Source organism: Callithrix jacchus, chromosome 7 (assembly GCF_049354715.1).
Source record: "Callithrix jacchus isolate 240 chromosome 7, calJac240_pri, whole genome shotgun sequence".
Taxonomy (NCBI): domain Eukaryota; kingdom Metazoa; phylum Chordata; class Mammalia; order Primates; family Cebidae; genus Callithrix; species Callithrix jacchus.
Window position 1 is genome coordinate 122,578,530 of NC_133508.1, and position 19,366 is coordinate 122,597,895.

General features: G+C 39.1%; 1 protein-coding gene across 7 annotated transcripts in view; it reads right to left on the minus strand.

The window, feature by feature from the left end:
• Window positions 1–19,366, minus strand: part of DDAH1 (dimethylarginine dimethylaminohydrolase 1) — a 275,942-nt gene that overhangs the window by 30,638 nt on the left and 225,938 nt on the right. For all 7 annotated transcript variants that reach the window (XM_054236493.2, XM_078332352.1, XM_078332351.1 and 4 more), the window contains 3 exons: window positions 16,440–16,539; window positions 8,633–8,706; window positions 7,617–7,736 (listed from right to left, as the gene is read on the minus strand). In XM_054236493.2, coding sequence (XP_054092468.1) covers window positions 7,617–7,736; window positions 8,633–8,706; window positions 16,440–16,533 — 288 coding nt within the window. In that variant the 5' untranslated portion in view covers window positions 16,534–16,539. The remainder of the gene's footprint in view (window positions 1–7,616; window positions 7,737–8,632; window positions 8,707–16,439; window positions 16,540–19,366) is intronic.

Genomic DNA, 19,366 nt, shown 5'->3' on the forward strand with positions numbered 1-19,366 from the left:
TGGTCTGAGAGACTGTTTGTTATGATTTCCGTTCTTTCGCATTTGCTGAGGAGTGATTTACTTCCAATTATGTGATCAATTTTAGAGTAGGTGTGATGTGGTGCTGAGAAGAATATATATTCTGTGGATTTGGGGTGGAAAGTTCTGTAAATGTCTATCAGGTTTGCTTGTTCCAGGTCTGAGTTCAAGTCCTGGATATCCTTGTTAATTTTTTGTGTCGTTGATCTAATATTGACAATGGGGTATTAAAGTCTCCCACTATTACTGTGTGGGAGTCTAAGTCTCTTTGTAAGTCAGTAAGAACTTGCCTTATGTATCTGGGTGCTCCTGTATTGGGTCCATATATATTTAGGATTGTTAGCTCTTCTTGTTGCATTGATCCTTTTACCATTATGTAATGTCCTTCTTTGTCTCTTTTGATCTTTGTTGGTTTAAAGTCTATTTTATCAGAGACGAGAATTGCAACTCCTGCTTTTTTTTTTTTTGCTCTCCATTTGCTCGGTAAATCTTCCTCCATCCGTTTATTTTGAGCCTTTGTTTATCCTTGCATGTGAGATGGATTTCCTGGATACAGCACACCAATGGGTTTTGGCTTTTTATCCAATTTGCCAGTCTGTGTCTTTTGATTGGGACATTTAGCCCATTTACATTTAAGGTTAATATTGTTATGTGTGAATTTGACCCTGCCATTTTGATGCTAGCTGGCTGTTTTGCCCGTTAGTTGATGTAGATTCTTCATTGTGTTGATGCTCTTTACCATTTGGTATGTTTTTGGAGTGGCTGGTACTGGTTGTTCCTTTCTATGTGTAGTGCCTCTTTCAGGAGCTCTTGTAAAGCAGGCCTGGTGGTGATGAAATCTCTGAGTACTTGCTTGTTCATAAAGGATTTTATTTTTCCTTCACTTATGAAGCTTAGTTTGTCTGGATATGAAATTCTGGGTTGAAAGTTCTTTTCTTTAAGGATGTTGAATATTGGCCCCAACTCTCTTCTGGCTTGTAGGGTATCTGCTGTGAGTCTGATGGGCTTCCCTTTGTGGGTAACCCGACCTTTCTCTCTGACTGCCCTTAGCATTTTCTCCTTCATTTCAACCCTGGTGAATCTGATAATTATGTGCCTTGGGGTTGCTCTTCTTGAGGAATATCTCTGTGTTATTCTCTGTATTTCCTGGACTTGAATATTGGCCTGCCTTGCTAGGTTGGGGATGTTTTCCTGGATAATATCCTGAAGAGTATTTTCCCGCTTGGATTCATTCTGTTCGTCACATTCAGGTACTCCTATCAAATGTAGATTAGGTCTTTTCACATAGTCCCATATTTCTTGGAGACTTTGTTCATTCATTTTTACCCTTTTTTCTCTAATCTTGCCTTCTCCTTTTATTTAATTGAGTTGATCTTGGACCTCTGATATCCTTTCTTCTTCTTGGTCAATTTGGCCATTGAAACTTGTGTATGCTTTGCGAAGTTCTTGTGTTGTGTTTTCCAGCTCCATCAATTCACTTATATTCCTCTCTAAGTTGTGTATTCTCATTAGCATTTCATCAAATCTTTTTTCAACATTTGTAGTTTCTTTGCATTGGGTTAGAACATGTTCTTTTAGCTCACAGAAGTTTCTTAATACCCACCTTCTGAAGCCTGATTCTGTCAATTCATCACACTCATTCTCCAATCTTGTTCCCTTGCTGGTGAGGAGTCGTGATCCCTTGTAGGAGTAGAGGCATTCTGATTTCGGGTGTTTTAATTTTTTTTATGCTGGTTTCTTCCCATCTTTGTGGATTTATCGACCTGTCATCTTGATAGCTGTTGATGTTCAGATTGGGTCTCTGAGTGGACGTCTAGTTTGTTGATGATGAAGTTATTTCTGTTTCTTAGTTTTCCTTCTAACAGTCTGGCCCCTCTGCTGTAGGACTGCTGAGGTCCACTCCTGGCCCTGCCTGCCTGGGGATCACCTGCAGCGGCTGCAGAACAGTAAGGGTTGCTGCTAGTTTCTTCTTCTGCTATCTTTGTCCCAGAAGGATACCTGCTAGATGTCAATCTGAGCTCTCCTTCTGGGAGCTGCTTGAGGAGACAGTCTGTTCTTTATAGGAGCTTAAGTGCTGAGCTGTCAGCTCTGTTGTTCATTCAGAGCTGCTGGGCAGGTATGTTTAAGTCTCCTACAGCAGAACTCATAAACCCTCCTTTTTTTTCCCCAGGTGCTCTGTCCTGAGGAGTTAGGGCTTTATTTATGAGTTTCTGTTGTGCTGTTGCCTTTTTTCAGGTCTGCCCTGCCCAGCAAGGAGGCAGCCTAATCACTGTCTGCTTGTAGAGGCTTTGCTGAGCTGCTGTGGGCTCCACCCAGCTGTCCTGTGAACTTCCCTACGGTCCTGTTTATACAGGTATAGTTAGAACTGCTTGGCAATGATGGCCCACCTCTATAATGGCGGACTCTTCTCTGTAATGGTGGGCTGCCCTGGCAATGGCAAACTACCTTCGTAGTGGTGGGCTGCCTTGGTAATGGCAGATGCCTGTCCCCCATAGAGTTGGACTATCTGAGGTTCAGCTGTGCTTGCTGTGAAACTCTCAATCCAGAGCGTTTCTGGTTGCTGTTTTGTGGGGGTGGGACCAGCCAAGCCTAATCACCTGGCTCCTGCCTCAGAGCCCCCCCCTTTTTTTATTTGAATGGTCCACTGTCTCCCAGGTGTTCCAGTCACCTGTTGAAAAGGCACCAGGATCTGTGTGATTTCCCATGCGGCGACCCACTGTGCCGCTGAAACAGCGGTGTTGAGATTCGTGGTGCTTTTTTGCCTGGGAATCTCCTGCCCTGGCTCCCTGTTTCAATCCCCTTTTTAATCAGATTAATGGGTGACTCTGCCTTCCCAGAGCTCCAATTGCCAGCTAAAAGGTCACCCAGACCTGCGTATTTTGTATGGAGAACCGCCAGGCTGGGGCACCGGCAAAATAGCTGCACCAGCCAAAACAGCCACGCTGGTGACCCATGGGGCTCCTCCGCCTGGGAATCTCCCGGTCTGTGGGCAATAAAAATCTGTCTGGAAATGTGGCGTCCACTCACCCTCCACGCTTTCACTGGGAGCTGCAGTCCTGAGCTGCTCCTAATCGGCCATCTTGGATCCCTCACATTATTATTATTATTATTATTATTACAGGTAGAGGAGTATGAAGGTGATGATACAAAGTTGGGAGAAAAACTATAGGAAATGCAGGTTACTCTAAAAACTAGAGTATTTCTTTTTTTTTTTAAATTTTTTATTAAACTAGAGTATTTCTAAGATCAAGACTTGCTGTTAAATATCTAGGCATTTGTTCAAACCAACCAACTTCTAGTACCTTTGCCATATGGATGGTATCCTGTATTAAATGTGTTCTGGTGGCCAGGTGGCTCATGCATATAATCTCAGCACTTTGGGAGGCCAAGGCAGGCAGATCACTTGAGGTCAGGAGTTAAGGACCAGCCTAGCTAACATGATGAAACCCCATCTCTACTAAAAATACAAAAATTAGCTGGGTGTGGTGGTAAGTGCTTGTAATCCTAGCTACTCAGGAGGCTGAGGCAGGAGAATCTCTTGAACTTGGGAGGCTGAGATTGCAGTGAGCCAAGATCAAGCCACTGCACTCCAGCCTGGGCAACAGAGTGAGACTCCATCTTAAATTAATGAATGAATGTGTTCTAGGCTTTTTAGTTGAGAATCACTATCTTCCTAGATGGATGATTTCATTTAAATATACAATGCACACACTATTAAATCTACTATAATCTCCACTGGCAAGATGATTATCTCTATAAGAATCCACTTCATTAAGCAAGCGTAGATTGTAATCCCTCATAAAGTATTTCAATTGGGCTCTCAGCTTTACCTAAATATGTAAGAAGTAGATTCAGGAGGAACCAAGTACTCAGAGCAGTGACAGATGAGAGAAGTAATCAAGCATTCACTTTGTGGCACAGGAAGGCACAATTCACCTCTGTTTAAGTAATATGACCTTTAAAGGAAGAGATGCCCAAGTGGCCAGGGACTTCTCTACAGAGCAAAGAACTGACACATCAAGGTTTACAAGGGAAAAAATAAATATCTGGTACCAAACTCACACCTTCCCTGAGACTGGTCAGATCCTGGATACCAGTAAGAAATGCAGTCAGGCGGTAGGTGGAGAGACATGAAAGGAGGGGACAAGCTTGGCTAGAATCAATCTATGGTAAAATAATCACAAAAGGTTTTCTAATTTAACAAGAAGATTGAGTATGGAGTGGGGTGAGCAACTGGGGCAAAGAGAGTCAGGGTCCAGGAAACTTGATTCTGGAACTCAAATCATTTTGATCCCACTCAAAATGATTATTTCAACGGGTCTCGGTATTCTGAACTTTAAAATGGGAAAAACAAAACCAATAGCACTTTTATCACTTGTAAGTGATGTATCTGTCTCTCTTTATCTGTCTTCCTGCCTGTCATTAATAACATGGAGTATTTATATTTCTATGTTAGTCATTAGCAATTAATAATTGCCCCAATATTAATTTTATTGATGGTTCTAATAAAGAAACCAAATTGCTCTCAAATAAATAGAGCAGCTGAGTTCATCCAAATCTGAGTTTCACCAACCCATTTCCAACCTGTGACTGTTTCCTTAGGGAGAGCTCATTATTCTCCAGATCAGTTTGTCCTCTTACTTTCACTACAAGGTAACAGGACATTTTTGATGCTAGAAACATGGCGGGTGGGCATTCACCAAATCCACAGGCCTGTAGTTTAGGCAGTACATTTGCTGATGGAAAATGTAATCTCCAACAAATGCCTTTCTAGCTAGTGAGGATTATTTATAGGTTCTGACAAGCAGAAAAGGAACATCATTATTAACACTAACTCGAATGAACTCTACAGGGAGGAGGACTATAAAGTCTTCATAGGATGCTCTTAAGGTATGTGGTCTGAAAGAACCTGATCATGGGAAGGGAAAGATAAATAGAGAAATAGGGGTGAGTTGCCAAGGCATACAATAGGACTTGGCTTGGCTTTTTTTCCCCCTAGGTCATTAATGGTCCTCTTTTCTGACTGCAGCGTTTTCCTTTTCCAATGTTGGTCCAACATCTCTGAAACAAAGCAGAGCTTTCTCCTCAAAGACCTGCTGTTACACAGATTGTGCCCTCATGATGATAATCTTATCTTCCTCACTGTTAAGTTCCTACTTCTTCAGACCTCACCTGCCCCTTCCATCTGTACCTCTGGAAATCGACTAGAAACTCATTTATGAGTTGAGCTGGTTTGCTCATTTCTCATTAATATACTTTGCTTGGTCTTTGCTTATGCTATGTCCCCACCTGTAATTTTCTCTCATTGAATCTCACCCTGTCAAATGCCATCCATCCTTCAAGACTCACATCTAGTCTCATTTTCTCTACAAAGCTTTCTCTGAATATCTAGGCCTCAGGAAGCTCCTCCTTTTCCTCTGAACTTTAAAGAGAAGTTAGGGCCTATATCATATAATATAGTGGTAATTAGTCATTTTATTACCTTTTATTTTGTTATGTGTTACTCTGTCTAGAGTATTTGAGTTACAGACCTATTGAGGTAGAGACCAAACAATTTGAGTTAGGGACCTAGTCTACCCAGAAGGAGTTCTTTCTGCTAATTCAGACAAATGCATGGTGTGGACCAGCTTAAACCCTCTCATCTTATAATCAATCTCAGACATATGCAGACCAGCCTAGCTACCATGGATGGATACCACAGCCCCTAATGAGAAAAATCATCTTCCTAGACCCACTAAGTGACACCATTTATCAAACTATCTTTCAAGACACCAGCTTTTTTTATATGCAGAAAGTTGACATGGCCTTCCAGATGGAGCAGAACAAAAGACATTCTCTAAAGGAACCTAACAAAAACCACAATGATACAAATCAAATTCTGAGATAGATTGTTCAGCAACAATTAATAAAAGTCTTAGAAAAAGAATCAAATCTTCTTGGGAAGAGGCAGAAGAAAGGCCAGCTGAGCTAGCTGAAAGAGTGGCAGATAACGGGAGATTCAGCACAAGACAATGATTGCTTGCTTCCCAATGTGCTTAGCACTGAGGTAGAAAGACTTGAAAGAACCCTCAGGGCCCACAGGTTTGCTGTCTATGCCTAAGAGGAACTTCTGGCTTTGGCCCTTTAACAAGTCATGCATGCTGATGTGCAGGACCAGCTAAGAGGAAGAGGCTGCAGTCCTGACCCACCGTATCAGCACTATGACTTAATCTAGTTTTCTCACCTGCAAAATGGAGATAATACCACCTTTCTCATTCATTCATCCCTTCATCACACATTTATTAAGGGCCCACTGTGGGCCAAGCACAAAGGAACATAATGATGAGCAAAATAGACACAGTCTTTATCCTTATTGGGTGTCCAGTTCATTTCAGGGGATGAAGTTACAGAGAAAAAAAGTATCTTTGAACTGAAAGCAGTGTAACAACAGAAGGTCATCTTTTTTTTTTTTTTTTTTTAAAGATGGCGTCTTCCTCTGTCGCCCAGGCTGGAGTGCAGTGGCACAATCTTGGCTCACTGCAACCTCCACTTCTGAGGCTCAAGCCATTCTCCTGCCTCAGCCTCCTGAGTAGCTGGGACTACAGGTGCATCACACCCCACCTGGCTAATTTTTTTGTATTTCTAGTACAGACAGGGTTTCACCATGTTAGCCAGGCTGGTCTCGAACTCCTGACCTTAGATGTTCCACCCACCTCAGCCTCCCAAAGTGCTGGGATTACAGGTGTGAGCCACCGGGCCAGCCCATCTTCTTTATCAATGATTTCCACTCTTGATTTAGCTATGTGACCTGGGCAAGTCTACTATCTATAAAATGAGGAAATTTCCAGTCTTACAATATAATTATTCCAAATGTAAATGAAGAAGTTAGGCTTTTGCAGGGCATGGTGGCTCACACCTGTAATCCCAGCACTTTGGGAGGCTGAGGCAGGCAGATCACCTGAGGTTGGGAGTTTGAGACCAGCCTGACCAACATGGAGAAACCCTGTCTCTACTAAAAATACAAAATTAGCCAGGGCACAGTGGTGAATGCCTGTAATCCCAGCTACTCAGGAGGCTGAGGCAAAAGAATCACTTGAACCCGGGAGATGGAGGTTGTGGTGAGCTGAGATTGCACCATTGCATGCCAGCCTGGGCAACAAGAGCAAAACTACATCTCAAAAAAAAAAAAAAGTTAAGCTTTTTAGGTACTTCTGAATGATGTCTTTCTAAAAGATTATTATGAAATAGTCCAGATACAACAAAAGGATAAGAATAATATAACAAACCCTGCATACCAACTTTCCAACTTAAGTGAGAAAACACGACAAGGAGTTCTATAGGGTGGTATGCCCTCCTTTCCCTGGAGGGATAATAGTGATGAGTTTGGTGTTTATTATTTTGAATCATGGTCTTTTTTAGGAAATCCGGTGTGTAACTAAAAACGGTTTACCAGTCAAGAGTTCTTCCTACACTTACGTGTTCCTGGTTTCTAATGAATGTGAGGTCACAATAGTGCACATTATAGAAGCTCAAATCCCTGCCTACCCTGCTTGTTACTCCTCCAGGAGAGAGATTAGGCACACCCACTGCATTTAGAAGGAGCGCAGTTTTGTATTTACCTTAAGGGCCTTCTGTGCAGATTCACTAGACCCAATTGCGATCAAGTTAGGCCCAGCCATGCTGCAGAAACTCTTCAAATGCAAGCCATCCGCTACCGGCACTGTGGAGACTGCATAGTCCTATGTAGACAACAGAAAAACAAGCAGTTTAGTATTGCAGAATAATTCTAAATCTGATTAAAAATCTCCCTGAACCACACCTCCTTGAAGGCTGCCAGGGACCTTGCATATTTGGAAGAAAACCAGGACCCACAGGTTTGGATATTGCTAGTTAAAAGAAGACTGCTTTTAAGAAGAAAGCAGAGTCACCAGATGTGTGACTGCTGCAACATCTTTGCTGGCTGTTTGATCTATGGAGTGGGCTACTCTGGGAGGGTGCGTTTGAATATCCTGTATAAACAGTGGCTCAGCTGTAGACTCACATCCTCACAGGGAATAGAGCATCTTGAGGATTATATTCCTTCCTATGCAATGTAGAGAGCCAGTCTATTAATAATCAGTAAGGGGACTTTAAGAGGATGTATATACAACACCTAGCACAATTTCCAGCACACAGAAGGCACTCAAGCACAGGTGATCCCTGATTCCAATCTAAAAAAAAATTTGTATTTCATAACAGAGTCAATTGAGGGAGTTTTCAGGGCTCAAGCAATCCTCTTGCCTTGGCCTCCTAAAGTGCTGGGATTTCAGGCGTAAGCCATCACACCCGGCCTTCCAGATTTTTTTTTTAAGTTGTTGTTCCAGAACATCTGCCAGATGGTTGTATAATTATACACTGTGAGAAGACAGGAGATGCCCATGCTAACTGTTGTTCTTGTGGTAGCCCAAAGAAGTTGAATTATTGAGAAATTAGAATTTAATAGCTTCTAAAACTTCTAGTAAATGTACAAATATTAGGAATTATTGTACAAAGCCAGTGAAGTGTAAACACCATTACTCATGACATTGATTCGGTGGGTCTATAACTATTCATTAAGTAATTACTTTGTGCCAGGCATAAACTACCTTTTACCTACCTTAAAAGTATCAGCCAAGATCTCAGCACCTCGTTGATTTGTCCTTTTGGAAAGGCCCACAAAAAATTCTCTGCCTATAATAGATGTCATGGAACATAGTGAGCAGGTGGCACCAGTGACTGAGCATCATTTCTTTTATCTATAAATAATGACCTTAAAGCATCACACAGTTCTGTCTTACCAAAGAGGACAGCTTCACTAAAAAGACTACAAAAAAATGATTTTAAACTACTGCCCTTGAGAACAAACTTTTCATAAGCGCAGAAAGTAGGATGGTGGTTTCCAGGAGCCATGGGGCTGGGAAATGGGAGGTATTGTTTAATGGATAGGAAGTTTCAGTTTGGGAGGATGAAAAAGTTCTGGAGATGCCTGGTGGTGATGATTGCCTAACAATGTGAATGTTCTTGCCTCTGAACACTGTACACTTAAAAATGGTTAAAACGGTAAATTTTATGTTATGTATATTTTACCACAATAAAGAATGAAATTGTTATTTAGGCAATAATACAGTTAAACACACTGGTAATCTCTGATCAGAAATTAAGTAACAGCAATGACAATTTACAGGTCAGCGGGACTTCAAATAACCTAATTTTGCTCAACTTTGATGAGGAAAAATTAAAACTGATTCTGGGCTGGGGCCATGGTCTGCAAGGAGTTTCTATGTTCTCTTTAGGTCTGCATGGGTTTCCTTCCACAACCCAGAGCTGTGCACAGCAGGTAAATTTTCATGTTTACAGGGTCCCAGTCTGAGCAAGTGTGGGTGTGTGTGTGTGTTAGTATGCCATGATGGGACAGTGTCCTGTCCAGGGTTGGTTGCAACCTTGCACCCTGAGCTTCCAGGATAGCCTCCAGCCACCCTTGATGACCCTAAACTGGAAGAAGTGGGTTAGAAAATGAATGGATACACTGGGCGCACTGGCTCACGCCTGTAATCCAAGCACTTTGGGAGGCCGAGGCGGGCAGATCACCTGAGGTTGGGAGTTCGAGACCAGCCTGACCAACATGGAGAAACCTTGTCTCTACTAAAAATACAAAATTAGCTGGGCATGGTGGCACATGCCTGTAATGCCAGTTACTTGGGGGCTGAGACATGAGAATTGCTTGAACCTGGGAGGCAGAGGTTGTGGTGAGCTGAGATCGCGCCATTGCACTCCAGCCAGGGCAAGAAGAGTGAAACTCCGTCTCAAAACAGAAAAAAAAAAAGGAAAAAGAAATGAATGGACACAAATGGTTGTAATAAAGTATCCAATAATCATACAAATGTACATTAATAAACGATGTTGTAGGAAGGCACTCAGCGAGCCCACCATATTTGTGATTGTTTTGAGCTGTGTGGTGGCAGGAAGGGCTCCTTACAGTTTTAGCTTTGCAAACATTTATTCTCTGATTTAACCCACCACCACTACAATTGCTGTCACTTACTGATTGACCAAAAATTGGGCAATTATCTTTTTATTTAAAAAATGTGTATATGGCTGACATTTATTTCAATGTTTAATATTATAAGTGTTTTGGGTCTTGATTTAGAAACTGGGTGATATTTCTGTGACTATAAATATTCCAGAGGAACTTAACTCTTGTTTAGATTAGCCTGTGGTAAAAATGGTTTTGTTATATGTCACTCTGCTTAAAGTCAGTTTCCACAAACCTATCAACATTGTTAAGTGAGAATTTACTATACTACCTTGTTTTTTCACTAACAGAATAATACTAGACATTGTTGATGAATTCAGATTCTTTTCTTATAATGATCATGTGAGGCCTGAAGAAACAATCTGGGGAAAGTGAGTGTAGTGCTGACCAGCCTTCAGGTCTAACCTCTAAGAGCCCTGCCTTTGAAACTATCCATCCATATATCTGAAATCAAAACATCAAAAGATACCTATGTACAAAGCACAAAATTTCTGCAAGATAAAACTTTCTTCTTCTTTGACTTTTCTGAAATTCTGTAGTTTTTCTACCCAGAAGGCAGAACTCTAGATAAAAATGGCCTCTTAGTTATAGGCAAACAATTATAGTATGGGGATTAGGCAATACATAAATGTGGGAATTCTCATCTTCCCTTTATTTCTTGAAATTCCATATAATATGTGGAAAAGATATTCAAAGAGAAATCAGTATCTTTTTGCCTCAGAGTATTACACTAAAGTATAGGAAGAGTAGCCATGTACAAGGAATTGCTTGATTTAAAAATATTATAACTTTAATCTTCTAACATTTGCCTTAGAAAAGGGGCAAATGACATAGGTCAGGTGATGTTATGACAATATCCAAGGGCTTATGTTGTTGGCAGACACAGGAATCTTTTGTGGCACATTGACAGTTTTTGGGTAATGGTAAGATTGTGTTGTCCCTTAAGAAAACTCACTACATAAAGATCAAAATTTAACTCAGGGAAAGGTACTTTACTTGACAAAACTATTACGTACTTTATTAAACAGCTACAATGAAAAAATATCAGGTTTCTTTAATTCTTTCAAGATAAAAATAGGTTTATGAATTAGATTTATAAATTTTAACAAAAACATAATACTCTGAGGGAAAAAATACTGATTTCTCTCTGAATATATTTTCCCACATTTTATGTGGAATTCTTTTCCAAGAAACACAGGGAAGATGAGAATCTCCACATTTACATAAGTAACAAATTTATAGGGTGGCATACATACCATTTCCATTTTAAAAGACAAAGGTGTTCAAAGTGTGATGTAGGCTGATTAAAAAAAAGAAAAAAAAAAAAAGGCTAAGCCATGATGGGAAAGTACAAAGAGAAGAATGCAGCTTATCTCTTTAAAGTAGGTTTGACTTCTGTCTCTGGCAGCATATTGGATGAGATCTTCCAAATAACCTTTCTGATGGAAGCAACTAAAATACTGAAATGGACATATATCTTTTGTGTCATTTTCTTCTATGCCAATTCACATTATTGTTTTTTCTCTTCCTGTCTCAGTCATTTATAGGTGAAACCAGGCCATTTTTTCTACTGACTATCCTATATTCTTGCTTTGACTGACTGCTTCCTCTTATAACTTAGCATTTAATTTTTTCCTTTATCCTTTGTATTTTCAGTAAGCAGGCAGTTTCATGTAGATGGGTAATTAGATGCTCATTCATATATTTTTTAATAGGACTTCAGAGATGGGGCTGTACTTGTACTGCATCATATCATGAAGCACATGACTGACTGACACACTTTCAGTGATACTAGAATTATCACTGGGTTCAAGTGGCATCAGCCTGATTCCCTCATTATAAAGTTTCCTGTCAAGCTTTCATATAACAGTTTTAATATCATAGGTTGATCACTGCACAAATCCATTATTTTATTAGGCACCTGCATTTACTGACTGGAACCCTAAAAAGAAAATCTCTCCTCAATCAAGTATAGTTTTGAAATAAAATTCATAAAGGAAAGTTAAATGCTTTTTGTACATATAAAGTATTAGAGTTATGAGTTATTGGTGGTTATTGTAAGTTGCTGGAACACTAAGTTTTTAAAAAAACATTATCTTTGAAATGAGTCAAAGATTAAATCACAGTGGAAATAAAACATTAAAAAAAATGAAATAACAAAAATATCCATATCAAAATAAGGATTCATTACATAACCTTAAAAGCTTACATTAGAGAAGATGAAAGGTTCAAAATTAGTGAGAGAAAATTCCAACTTGAGATGCAGAAATAAGAACAGAATAAAAAAGAAATGTGAAGGAAGGAAATACAGAAACAGCAAAGAAACATTCAAGAAAAAAAGTTCAACAAAGCCAATAGTTAGTCCTTTGAAAAGATTAATAAATTTGCCAAACCTCTGGCAAAGAAAGAAAGAAGGCATATATATATATATTTTTTTTTCTTTTGAGATGGAGTTTCACTCTTCTTACCCAGGCTGGAGTGCAATGGCACGATCTCGGCTCACCGCAACCTCCGCCTCCTGGGTTCAGGCAATTCTCCTGCCTTGGCCTCCTGAGTAACTGGGATTACAGGCACACGCCAGCATGCCCAGCTAATTTTCTGTATTTTTAGTAGAGATGGGGTTTCACCATGTTGACCAGGATGGTCTCGATCTCTTGACCTCATGATCCACCCGCCTCGGCCTCCCTAAGTGCTGGGATTACAGGCTTGAGCCACTGCGCCTGGCCCCAGAAGGCATATATTAACATTACCAGTGAAAACAAAATATAGCTATAATTGCTGTGAAGCTTCAATAGGTATTAGAAAATAAAGTAACTTTATACCCAACATTTTAAACACTTAAAATAGATAAAATCTTAGAAAATGAAACTCATCAAAACTGACTCAGGAAAATCTAAATCGTCACATAATCGTTAAATCAACTAAATGAGTTTAAAATTTCTCTACAAAGAAAGCACAAGAGCCTGTTTCCAAAGTTTAAGGAATACATAATTCAAATAGCATTGATTTCAGAGAACAGAAAAAGAGGAAATATCCCCTAATACGTTCTATGAGGCTAACATAACTCTTTTTACCAAAACCAGACAAGGATAACAAGAAATAAAAGTTATAGGCCACAAAAATATGAAATGTTATCAAATTAAATTCAACACTGTGTTAAAAAGAGAATAAGTCATGATCAAGTTTAATTTCATGCCAGGGTTGCAAGACTGGTCAAATATCAGAAAAGGAATTAATGAAACAAATTACATCAACAGATTAAAGAAGAAAATCATATAATCATTTCAGCGACAAAAGAGTTTACTCTATCACCTGAAATTCATTTCCAGGTGTTTACTTGAGAGAAACTCTTGCATATGTGCCCAGGAGACACACACAAGAATGTATGTAGAAGCACTGAAGATAATTGACAAAAATTGGAAAACATCTAAAAACACATCAGCAGTAAAATTAATACATACACGATGGTATATTCTTATCACAGAACTGCACAACGTTGAAAATGAACTATAGCGACACATCAACTGAGTTCAAAAGTAGAAAAATCACGTTAAGAGTTGATATAATGTGACTAATAAACGTTTCTTGTAGCTTTATAAAACTACAAGACAAAACTAAAACAGCATACGGTTTAGGAATACATGCATGGAGGCAAAACTTAAAGTACAACGAAGCAATAATAAACACAAAATTCAAGACAGTGGTTGGTTACTTGAGGCTGGGGGAGGGGCAGATTGTGACTGGGGACCCCACGGGGAATTCTATGGTCCCGGCAATGTCCTATTTCTTAAGTCAGGAGGTGGACACCCAGGTGTTCATTTTATTATTGATCTTTAAACTATATATACATAAACATTTTACAACTTTTTAAATGTACTCTGTATTTCACAAAAATAAATAAAAGTATAGGTAAGTTGCTGTCTATTTAAGAGAAATGGGATTGAAACAAATTTTGTCAGTAGCTGCTTGCCTAACTCACAGATTTCTCAGCAGGAACAGAATTTGGAAAGCAGCTTTCCTTCTGTCCATTTCCTGATAAATTATGAGACTTTGAATTACAGAGGAAAGAGGGCACAGAGCACATGGAAAGTGTTGCAGATCTTCCTTCTTATCTAACGCTTTGTAATCCAAAAATTGAGAGGTAATGGTTATACAGCATTATGAATGTAATTAATGCCATTTGAATTGTACACTTAATAATGGTTAAAATGGCAAATTTTATGTTATGTATGTTTAACCACAATAAAATAAAATAGATGAAGAAAAGTGAGAAATAGAAAATAGAAGGCAGGACCACATATTAGGTGTGAATGAGGTGCCAAGGAGGTAAAGATATACCAACATCATCTCAGCTTTGAACAAAGTAACTACTAACACATTAAGTATTGAATATAACAAATAAGGAAGTTTACAGGTAGTATCAAAGGCAAGCCTAAATGCTTAGTACCTAATTAGAAGATAGGTCAAAACTACGAGGCTTGAGATGCCAGGGAAAGACCTTTCACCAAAAGATGAGATTCCTAGGGTAAGTTGCACTTTCACACTGAGGAGATTTTTAGGGGTCTTTTCAGCTCAGCTGCTTAAATAACTAAATGGCTGTGAACATAGTTTGGTTAAGCCATATTTCAAATGTTACAAGTACCTGCTTACAATACGTTATTCATTGCATAGCTATGTTCTGATAAAAAAAATTTATATTGTAAGGAAGTGTGATTTGTACATTTAACTTTTCACAAAAGCCTATTTTGTTAGAGAAACAGGCTGTTGTTCTGTACTGTCAAAAAGAATGAAAGTGCCATCAACGGGAGACACAAAGAATATTCTAAGGGGAACTTACTAGGCAGATTCAAAAAATGCCTGAGGCTGCTTGGGCACACCCAGAGCTAAGAATGCAGCGTGGGCCTTCTTGACTTCTTGTTCTGTATTCTTAGAGCTGAATGGGCATGCAAACCAAACCCCAGAGATGGCCACTGCATGTGACAGTGGCAGCACAGGTGCAGTACACAACTCCAGGGTAGTCTATTCATGCAATTCCTAACAGGAATGGCGTCCCCAGAGCTGGCAACACGGTGGCCCTACCCACAGTTACTGTATGTGACACTTAGCAAAGAACTACTTAAATGTCAGAGGATAAACATCATTCCTTCTTCAGCAACATTAATTATGTCCAAAGGTAAGTAATGCAAAATATTATTTTGATATTAAAACAAAAATGGCTATATCTCAGCTATACATATATATGAGATTCAATATAAAATTCACATCAGCTAAAATATTAGACTTCCAAAAATCTTCATTGCTTTCGGTGGGCCACCTGGGGTTACATTCCCAAGTCCCTGAGGACCAGCCTTTTCTGTCAGGGCTACATTGGTGATACAGGTTATTTATTCTCTGACACATCGGGGAAAATAAACTCTCACTCAATTAAAATTACTATTAATAACCAGAATGAATTTGGGGACCCAGATTTTACACATGATTTTATACAACACTAATTATATGATAAATGAGTTGAAAAGGTTAAATGCTAAAATTATTGTTTCTTTAGTAGCCACATTATATTGTAAAAACTGATTCTAGTTAGATCAATAATAATATTAGCTATTCATATTTTGTTGAGTTCTGCTATTCATCTGTCATTAAGCCAAGTAAATTTGCATAAAATTATTTAAATCCATCTTGCCATCTGGGAAGAAAATTATTTGTAAATGACACTAATCTTGAATTAATCCTTTAAATACAAACCAGATATACAGTAACACAATGGAAAACTATGCAACTTATAAATTCATGTTGTAGAAGAATATAGAAGAACCAAGATACCTAGTGGTGATGTACATACCAATAATATTCTTGTAAAATATGCAAATATATCCATATGAAGTACTAAAAGAACACATATCCAAATATTGAAGTGATTATATTTGAATAGAAGGTCATTTTTTTCTTATTGTCTTTTTCTGTATTTTCCAATTTCCATCCATTTAGCATTTGTTACTTTGGTAATTAAAAATACTATAATAGGCTGGGCATGGTGGTTGACGCCTGTAATCTCAGTACTTTGGGAGGCTGAGGCAGGCGGATTACTTGGGGTCAGGAGTTTGAGACCAGCCTGGCCAACATGGTGAAACCCCATCTCTACTGAAATACAAAAAATTAGCTGGGTGTGGTGGCACGCACCTGTAATCCCAACTACTCGGGAGGCTGAGGCAGGAGAATCGCTTGAACCCAGGCAGAGGTTGCAGTGAGCCAAGATCACGCCACTGCACTCCGGCCTAGGTGACAGAATGAGACTCTGTCTCAAAAACAACACACACACAATAATAAAACAAGTAAATGCAAGCCAAGTATTATAAATATTTCTGGATAGAAAAAATAAATGCAACTATACCTGTGAATAAAACATCTCCACCATCTAAGGTTGCATTTTCATCTTTCATCTCTACTATATTGAGCTGAAGTTTTTCTAATGCTTCTTTCATCATGTCAACCTGTTGAAAATAAAATGATTGAGATTAATATACTACAATTTTCTCACAAAACCCATCCAAAACATGTGCACACTTCCACACATATACACACCCATCCTTGTGAATATATACTTAGTGTATGACTAGTCATGATCATTTGTAAGATAAATTATCTGTAGAAATTGCTCATTTTGTTCAATTCTAGTGTAAGATTGAGTCAATATAGTCTCATTTGTCTGTAGAAAGGCTGACTAGTTAAGACTGTTGGAGTATAACCAATTAATGCACTATTGGAGGCTGACAAGTTAGGGCATTTGTTGGAGGCTGACCAGTTAGCACACTATTGGAGGCTAACCAGCTAGGACACTGTTGGAGGCTGACTAGTTAGGATACTGTTGCAGTCTGCCAGTTAGCACACTATTGGAGGCTCACTAGATAGGGCACATGAGTTAAGGAAGGCGAGAAACAAAGCACCCAATCCTCCTACCCTTGTCAAGAAATACAAGATTCAATTTTATATCTTATGTCAGTTAGTCATTTAGTCAGAACTACACATACACAGAATAATACATGGAAGGAATATCAATAATTAGTAACCTGAAATTTCAATCCATTAGGACAATCATTGTTTTCTATTCATATCTTTTCTAAAATGTCAGAAAATGCAGGCTGGGTGCAGTGGCTCATGCCTGTAATCCCAGCACTTTGGGAGGTGGAGGCAGGTGGATCATAAGGTCAGGAGTTCAAGACCAGCCTGGCCAATATAGTGAAACCCTGTCTCTAATAAAAATACAAAAAATTAGCCAGGCGGGAGCAGGTGCCTGTAATCCCAGCTACTCAAGAGGCTGAGGCAGGAGAATTGCTTGAACCTGGGAGGTGGAGGCTGCAGTGAGAAGAGATTGTGCCACTGCACTCCACCCTGGGCGACAGTGCGAGACTCCCTCTCAAAAAAAACAGAACATCCACTGCTTCTCTGTAAATCTAAACTGTGTTACTTAAATTTATATTCAAACAGTTAACATAATTACTCATCTTTTAAAACCTAGTTCCTTAGACGTGATTAACAAGTTCAACAATTACAATCAAACCAATGAATATCTGAAAATGAATTTCAGGAATTTCTATGATTTCAGGGTGTGTCTAAAGCACAGAAACATTCTGGATTTAATTAAGGAACACTTCTATTGAGGCTTACTTTAAGAAATAAATGTGAAGCATAACAAATTGAAGCTCACAATTCAAGTCCTTCAGCAGCTCAACAAACAATTTAAATATTTTCAAAGTTCTGCAAAACCTTTAAGATAGTAAAGACATACATTGAGAGGACTTGAATAGGGGCTAAAGGAACAAGAAATCACATCACACTGGGCAAAGCAGGTAGTTCTGCCAAAATGCAGCATGACAAGTACACAGAGTGAATTGTCAATGAAGAGTTTAAGAGACATAAATAGAGCGGAGTTACTTCTAAAGTAATAAAAATATGGAAATACTCTGACAACAAGCCTGACATTTTATGCAGTCAAAGAACATTTAAAGAGGATACAAAATAAAATAAATATCTCATCCTTGTCCTGGAACTCATGTAAAAATTCCACACACCAGAGTGACTCAGAACAATAAAAAATATTTCCATGGACAAAATGGTCTTAATGTTTGTAGTAAATACATTCAGTGACCTCTTTTAACAGCAGAATAGGTTTTCCTATGTAATAGGAAGTGGAAAATTGGAATTGTTGCTACAGCATAAAAGAAGAAGCAAACACATTTACCATGACTTGTTGGGCAACTGTGAACCCAGGAAAACACAACTGTTTCCTTTTGACATCTCCGCCTCTTTATCCATGAAAAATTCACTGAGCTTAGGGAAGAGATTATGAGAACAGCTACAGTTACTTATTGTTTCTATTCTAATGTTACTGCTTCTATTATAACTTAACATTTCAAAGATTACTAGGAACTGAGCAATAACATACATTTTGAAAAGTCTGTAACTTTGCAACATCTCAGGAACTGTATTCAATTCTTGAGGGAGAATAGAAGTAGGGAGTTTACTATATACCAGTTTTAGAAAGACTCTTTAAAAGTCCTATGTTTTTGAAAATTAAAGTTTTGGAGGATAAAATGTTTGTGGCTTTTTTTTTCTTTAAATTGCACTGGCATTAAAAAACTAGTTTTTGTGCAGGGGCAGTGCCTGTAATCCCAGCAGTTTGGGAGGCTGAGGCGGGTGGATCACGAGGTCAACAGATTGAGACCATCCTGGTCAACATGGTGAAACCCCGTCTCTACTAAAAATACAAAAAATTAGCCGGGCATGGTGGCGTGTGCCTGTAATCCCAGCTAGGATTACAGTAATCCCTCCTGTAATCCTCAAGAGGCTGAGGCAGGAGAATTGCCTGAACCCAGGAGGCGGAGGTTGCGGTGAGCCGAGATCGCGCCATTGCACTCCAGCCTGGGTAACAAGAGCGAAACTCCGTCTCAAAAAATAAAATAAAATAAAATAAAAAAATTCAGTCTCATCTACATGAACAGTCATCAGGATAGGTCCCTACCACACTTGTTGATGATACTACATTACTTTCAGAGTTAAGCACATGGACAAGTTTTTAAAAAATTATAAACATCAAATTAGTAGTTTTGAGAACTGCAGGGCCATATGGCATCAAATCGGCAATGATAACCCCTGGAAGATTTCTGGAGAAGAAATGAGAGGCTGAACTCGGCAGGCTGTCCAGTGGGAACCACATACTCTTGGCACTGAGGTTCCAGTGAAGCAGACAAACTCCACGGCAAACAGGCCTGACACATGGGTCCATAGTAAGCCAGCTATTTAGGCAGTTAGAACACTAAA